The sequence below is a fragment of the Vitis riparia genome, chromosome 11 (genome assembly GCF_004353265.1).
Source record: "Vitis riparia cultivar Riparia Gloire de Montpellier isolate 1030 chromosome 11, EGFV_Vit.rip_1.0, whole genome shotgun sequence".
Lineage (NCBI taxonomy): Eukaryota > Viridiplantae > Streptophyta > Magnoliopsida > Vitales > Vitaceae > Vitis > Vitis riparia.
In genome coordinates, this window is record NC_048441.1 from 11,522,031 (window position 1) to 11,528,664 (window position 6,634).

General features: G+C 38.2%; 1 protein-coding gene across 4 annotated transcripts; it reads left to right on the forward strand.

Moving 5' to 3' along the window:
* The first annotated feature begins 809 nt into the window (after positions 1 to 809).
* LOC117924972 (probable GMP synthase [glutamine-hydrolyzing]) lies at positions 810 to 5,802 on the forward strand. 4 transcript variants are annotated; one of them, XM_034843733.1, is made up of 6 exons: positions 810 to 1,597; positions 1,715 to 2,221; positions 3,932 to 3,992; positions 4,107 to 4,190; positions 4,330 to 4,471; positions 5,098 to 5,802. In XM_034843733.1, exons 2-6 carry the CDS (start codon positions 1,744 to 1,746, stop codon positions 5,461 to 5,463), a joined length of 1,131 nt encoding a protein of 376 aa, XP_034699624.1. In that variant the 5' UTR covers positions 810 to 1,597; positions 1,715 to 1,743; the 3' UTR covers positions 5,464 to 5,802. The 4 variants fall into 4 exon arrangements, with proteins under 4 accessions (XP_034699624.1, XP_034699622.1, XP_034699623.1 ...); XM_034843731.1 differs by having other exon boundaries at positions 811 to 1,077; positions 1,476 to 2,221; XM_034843732.1 differs by having other exon boundaries at positions 811 to 928; positions 1,476 to 2,221.
* The last annotated feature ends 832 nt before the right edge of the window (positions 5,803 to 6,634 follow it).

The following is a 6,634-nucleotide window of genomic DNA, read 5'->3' on the forward strand; positions in this document are numbered from 1 at the left end:
TTTCTCTCTTGCTGCCCAAGTAAAGACCCACATGACCAGTAAAATAAAATTGGAATATAATTGAAAAAATTACCATTTCAATTTTCAACCTCAGTCTGAGTTCAGAAGTTTAGACAAAAATAGCTCCTATGAATGAGATGGATTCAAACAGTTAACATGATCAGGCTTATCAGCCAGATTCATTATTTCAGTGAAAAATTTCTTATACTTCCAGACAAACTCCACTGCATTACTTGTTAGGTGAACTTATTGCCATTGTTAGATTACAATTTTCTTCAAGTTATTGCCATCATCCCAAAAACTTATCAAGTCCCTTCCTCTAACAATTTCTATTAAAGACCCTTTCTAGATGTAATTTTAAAGCATGTGTATAATTTTTTATTATTCAAAATAATGTTACGATTTAGGCGGCGTTTGATTTTTTATTGAATAGAAAAAATTAAAATATTTGATTTTTTTTATTAAGTTAAAAGCCGTTTCAGTCATGTTGATTTACTTCAGATTATTTTCGGTTACATAAAAAATTTAAATATTTTTAATTAAATAGAAACAGTTAAATATTTTGATTTTTTTTTATTGAATAAAAAAAAACAAACATCACGGTAGAGTTAATATTTTCTGCTGGTGAACTTGGTGGACAGTGTAGTAGATCAGGCCTGAAAAGCATTAATAGAAAAAATTTTGAAAAAAGAAAAGAAAAAAAGAAAGGACAAACGAGAAGGGGACCGGAGAGGAACCGGAGATAGGCGGTAAAACCGGTGAGCATCACCAGTAAATAAGGCCAATCTAGAGATGGACCTTTTCACTAAAAAAAAAACTCTTAGTTTATTAAATTATCTTCCACTCACTCAACACTCTTTCTCTATATGAATTCTAGAGAGAGGGTTCCCTCAGATCGAACTCTTCCCTGATCGATCAATTCTGGCAGGTACGTGACTCAGATCGACCCCACTTTCCCGCATTTTCTCTCCCATTTTCTCTTCCACTTTCTCGGAATAGTTTGAGAATTGCTATGAATGAGGCAGCTTTATCTCTTCAAAGCACTGAAACTGCGCTGTTCCGACTCCGCTTTTTGAGGTACAGAGCTTCGGTTTCCGCAATGCCTTGTGGAATCTCTGCGTTTCGAGGTTTCTTTCAACCTCATTTTAATAAATTATCAAGCCTCTCGCCAGCTGTGTTTTAAAGTGTAAACCCTAGCTTTGGTCAAAAGCTGAAGACATTTTGTAGATTTGAGTGTGCTTCTTGTTTTCTGGGTCGTTTCAACTTGTTTGAACTCAAATAATCTGAAAATGGCGGTGTCGCTGTTGTATATCTGCGATGGTGGTTTTTGAGTATTTGTACGAACAAACCTAGGTTTAGCAAAATTTGAATTTTGGGATTTGGACTTGAAATGTCGTTTGGATATGGTGGTGTTTTTTAGTTCCCCGTAAATTTAGGTCTTATTTGGGTATTCTGAGCATTTGATTTGACCCCAGGACCAGTAGAAGTGGCAAATTTGGGGGGTTTTGAGGCCAAAGCGCTGAGATCTGTGAAGAATTCAAAGACATTGATGTTGAAAGCTTGGAGAGTACCGTCCATGAATTTAGCTGATTCGGATGTAAGGGCAGTTGTGGAATATCATGAAAATGGCAGTTTCTGTCACCATTTGAGGGTTTAATTCGGTGATTTTGAATTTCTAAAACAACCTGTGGTTGCTAAAAAGTGCAAATTTTAGGGGACTTTGAAGGTGGAAAGCTGAGATCTATGTCAGGAGGTCCCAGAGTGAGGTCAATGAATGTAGCTGATTCAGAGGTGAGGCCAGTCCTTGGACCTGCTGGAAACAAGACGATGAGGTCGTTGAGTGGTCGGAAACCTGCAACAAAGCCTCTAAGGAAGGCAGAGAAAGCAACCAAAGATGATGAAGAGATAAAAGCCCTTCCATCATCTAATGGGGCTGCATCATCTCCACCATCACATTCTGTTAGTGTTCCATTGGTGCTTCGTCGGCAGGAGCAGTTGTTGCATTCTAATTTATCACTCAATGCCTCATGTTCATCTGACGCCTCTACAGATTCGTTTCATAGTCGAGCATCTACTGGTAGGATCACTCGATCAAGTAGTACAGCACGGAGGAGGTCATACGCCTCCAAGCCAAAAGTCATTGTTTCTGATGGTGTGTCTGAATCGCCACCTGATGGTCTGAAAGCCAAAAGGAGGTGTGCATGGGTGACACCAAATACTGGTATGTCTTGTTACTTGATTTTGGAATATTTTGTTTTCATCCTTTTAGAAATTTTAAGGATGGGATGTTCATGAATGCTATTTTCTGAATGAGATGTTCATTAATAATTGTAAGCTTAAATTTGCACATATCTCTATTTGATCTCCAAATGCTTGTGACAGAGCTTTGGTTTGCTTTTATCAATCATATATACCATGAAAATGTACATACAAACCTTTGACATGAGGAAAAGGATTTTATTGCATATTCAGCAGTAAGCTGCATTTAGGCATTTCTTTTAGTAGTGTAGGCTTTTCAAGTGCCAAGGTTCCTAAACGTGGAATGCACTCCATTGGCCATTTGGAAATTAAATTGGAGCTTGAAAAACTAAGTTTGCGTCTCTTTCCATCTATTTTTTTCCTCCAAAACTGAAATAAAGCATAGTGGACTGCTTTGCTTGAGACCAGTTTGGTTTGGGTTGATCTTTGGTTTGGGATGCTTAAAGCTAGTAATTGAGTGTCTTCTTAATTTTTACTTTAATTTATGATCCACACTAATCAGTTGATACAGGTTTTTAACTTTGTATCCTTTTTGTTTGGTCATAAACACTTCTAACCTGTAGAAAATTATTTTATTTCTTTGATGATTTAGATCTATATGTGTACCGTATGGTACAAAATGCTAGGAGGCTAATGCTTTAGTGGACATGACATTTGATGTTAAAAAAGGGTTTACATGGCAGACCCCAAATAATGGGGCTCACGTCTTCGTTGAATTGAGTTATCTACATGTACTTGCATCACATCTGTTCTATCTCCTTGAGGTTGCCTCATGTAGTTCCTGTAGTGGGGCATTGGCTCTGTTTTGCTACATAGCTGGCTGTGTTAAAGTTCTAAAACTAATTTTAATGTATGTTGAATATGAGATTTTACTCAAATTAACTAATTGGAATCACTGAATCAATAGAATACACAGGCCAGTTGTTTGACTGAATTATATTGGGAGAGAGTAAGTGTTTTTGTCTTGTTGCTTTGGGAGTAGAGCAGTTACCCTTAGTGGATAGCTCCTTAGCCTTATTCATTTTATTTTTCTTTACCAGCTCATCCTGTGAATTGAACTCAGCCACTTTTTATAGGTAAATTGTTCCAATCCTCTCTTTTAATTGATTTTAGATCAATCTGGAAACTTTCATATTGGTCTCTGTATTGGGTCAACCTCATGAATATGTCATGGTTATTATTACTATTTTCTATCTTCTCTATGAATCATGTCTATTGTATTCAAAGTTAGCTAGCTTGGTAGTAGATGTACCTTTGTAGCAACCAGTTAGAAGAAAATATTTCTTAGCATGCTTTAGTTTGTCATAACTCTTAGCTCTTCCATTCAATTTCATGGTGATGAATATTAAAGTTAGAATGAAATTATGCATGCTCACTTCATTTCGTGTTTTTCCCTCGTTGGGTGCAAGATCAGGGATACACGGCAAGAATTGGACAATTTAAAACTTAGGATAAACAAAAAGGGTCTGCGGTGCTATATCCTCTTTATTCTTATACATAGTAGTACCATTTATATGAAAATTTGAAGCTTTATCATTTGTGAAGGTAAAAGTAAAGAACATAGGTTCATTTTTGTCACTTAGGGAGACTAAATCACTTGGTGTCAACTACATGTGTTGGCTACATTGTTTTCAAGATTTATTTGCTCACTGATTTTCTTATATTTTTAAAGCAGACTTGTCTTACATTGCTTTCCATGATGAAGAATGGGGAGTTCCAGTTCATGATGACAAGTACGTGATCTCCTCAGTCCTTGCATTGCCTATCAATTCCAAAGCACTAACATGGCTCAGGACTCTATTTCATGTTCTTTTAGTTTTGCTTAATATCCTTTATACTAAATGCAGGAAATTGTTTGAGCTTCTTGTCCTTTCTGGTGCCTTGGCTGAACTCACATGGCCTACCATTCTCAGCAAGAGGCACATTTTTAGGTACTGTTCCATGAAAAGCAATGTTCTAATTTGATGAACTATATCTGCCATATATTATCTATGGTTCCACATGGTCATATTCCCTTCCCCTTTCTTGTGCATCTACCACATTCTCTTTTAACATTTTTTTTAATTGCAGGGAAGTCTTTGCGGATTTTGATCCAATTGCTGTTGCAAAATTGAACGAGAAGAAGTTAATGGCACCAGGAAGCATTGCTAGCTCTCTAATATCAGAGCTTAAGTTGCGTGGCATCATTGAGAATGCACGACAAATGTCCAAGGTAGATTCTCTTCAATTTGATTTGATTTTTATTTGTTTCAAATTTAAACCTTGAGTAGCAGAACATGGGCATTTGTTAACTTTGGTTGAGCATCTCCCTTTTAAATAATAGTTTGCATCAGACAGATAATGGTATTAATCTTCAAGTAGTCTGTTTTTACCAGTGTGATGATTTTTAGTAATGATCACATCCAGAGTACCTAGATTTGCTCAAGATGCTTTTTCCCTTGGGACCACTTTCTATGCTTTCTTTATCTGTTCAAACAATTAAATGACATATAATGAATGTTTAGCAATCACCTGATTGGTCAGGTTAGGTGGAAAGTGGTTGAATGGTGGTCCTCATTCCTCTCCAATCTGCATGACTTACATAAAGACAAACCATAAGCTTATTATCCAATCCAGGTTGACCTTAATATTTCCTCTTATTTCAAGAGTAAGTTGTGCAACCTAATTATTCCAGCTTGCTTAGTTGGTAAATTTGGAGCTGTTTATCAAGTTGGAATATTTTCAGCTATCATCAACCCCCTAACTACTAACCTTTGTGGACGCAAGTAAAAGTGATATAATTCCACAACCAGGGTTGTTGCTATGATTGTAATAGTTTGCAGGTTTTGCTGATGGCAGGTCATAGATGAGTTTGGGTCGTTTGATGAGTATATATGGAGCTTTGTGAATCACAAGCCAATAGTTAGCAGGTTCCGGTATCCTCGCCATGTTCCAGTGAAGACTCCAAAAGCAGATGTCATAAGCAAGGACCTTGTGAGAAGAGGTTTCCGGAGTGTGGGGCCTACAGTCATCTACTCATTCATGCAGGTGGCAGGAATAACTAACGATCATCTTATCAGTTGCTTCAGATTCCAGGACTGTGTGACCGCTGCGGAAGTCAAGGAAGAGGAAATCACTACTGGAGCAGCTGAAGAGAAGAAAAGCAATGTGATTGAATCAGAATTGTCCAGAGCTATCGATGAACTGAGTTTTTCATCAGAATGATGTGCCAAATGCCCTGTGGGTGGGTAGGTGGGCGGGCTGGCAGGTGGGTGGGGGCGGGCACGCAGGCAGGCAGGCATGCAGGTGGCGCTTCAAGGTCAATCATCAATTTTACCATGTTGACTGGTTTTTAGCTGCTCTTTACAACTGGGTGGCTACGAAGGTTGTGTATAAAATTTCATGAATTTGCTGCGCAACATGGATTGGTAGATTGTAGATTACTAAAAGCCGAATTGGATTAACTGGTGATCGTGTTGTGGAAGGGAAGGAAGCTGTCATGGGGAATTTATAAAAAAAAAACAAAAAATAAAAAACAAAAAAATCAGTGTACAATTATTTGTACAGTGGAAAGTGTTAATTAGATTTTTGCTTGAAAAACAAAAGGCTAGGCATGAGAAAGAGATGGAAGGAAAATGAGTGTCCCCTTGGATAAAAGGACATTACAGGTTGGGAGCCTCAGGAAGGTGGTGGACAGCGCATAGCTTGATAAAGGAGAGCAGCCATGGGCTTGTTTCTGCCTTTAAATGGGGTTGGATTTGTGTTTCTATGTTCCCTTGGGACAGGGTATGGCTGCCGTATTTATAACATGTTTGCCCTGTTAGGTTTAAATCACCAATTAAATGTGGGGCATCCCTGTTTCAAAGAAGGAATTAAGATAACGACCGCACCATGTGTTTGTCCCTTTTTTGTTTTATGCCCCTAGTCCTGAATCTTTTTTTAACCAGAAGAATCATCCCATGATCCAAGCCTTGTCTCCGTAAAAGATGGAAGACACCCTGAAAAGTTGGGAAGCTGCTGACCCCAACCACCTTGGTCATTTCAATCTCTCAATTTTCTGCCGGTATGGAGGGAGGCTGCTGCAGAGTCACGCACCTAATCATTGTTTAGAGGCCGGGCGCCTGCCTAACAAACTTGCTTTCTAGTTATCCCAAACTTTGTGGCTCTATATCATCTTCAAATAATCTCATAAAGTGGCAGCCACAGCCAGCTCAAGCACCAAAATTGACATGCTTTTTCCCAGCAAACTACAACCACAAAACAATAGGTGAAATATTCAAAGCCACTTCCATCCATGCGTGTAGACTTTGTACCAGACACTCAAATAAAGCCCAAGCCAGCGCCAACAAACATCATGGATTAATATTAACCTATATTAAACAGGCCTTAAGGAAAA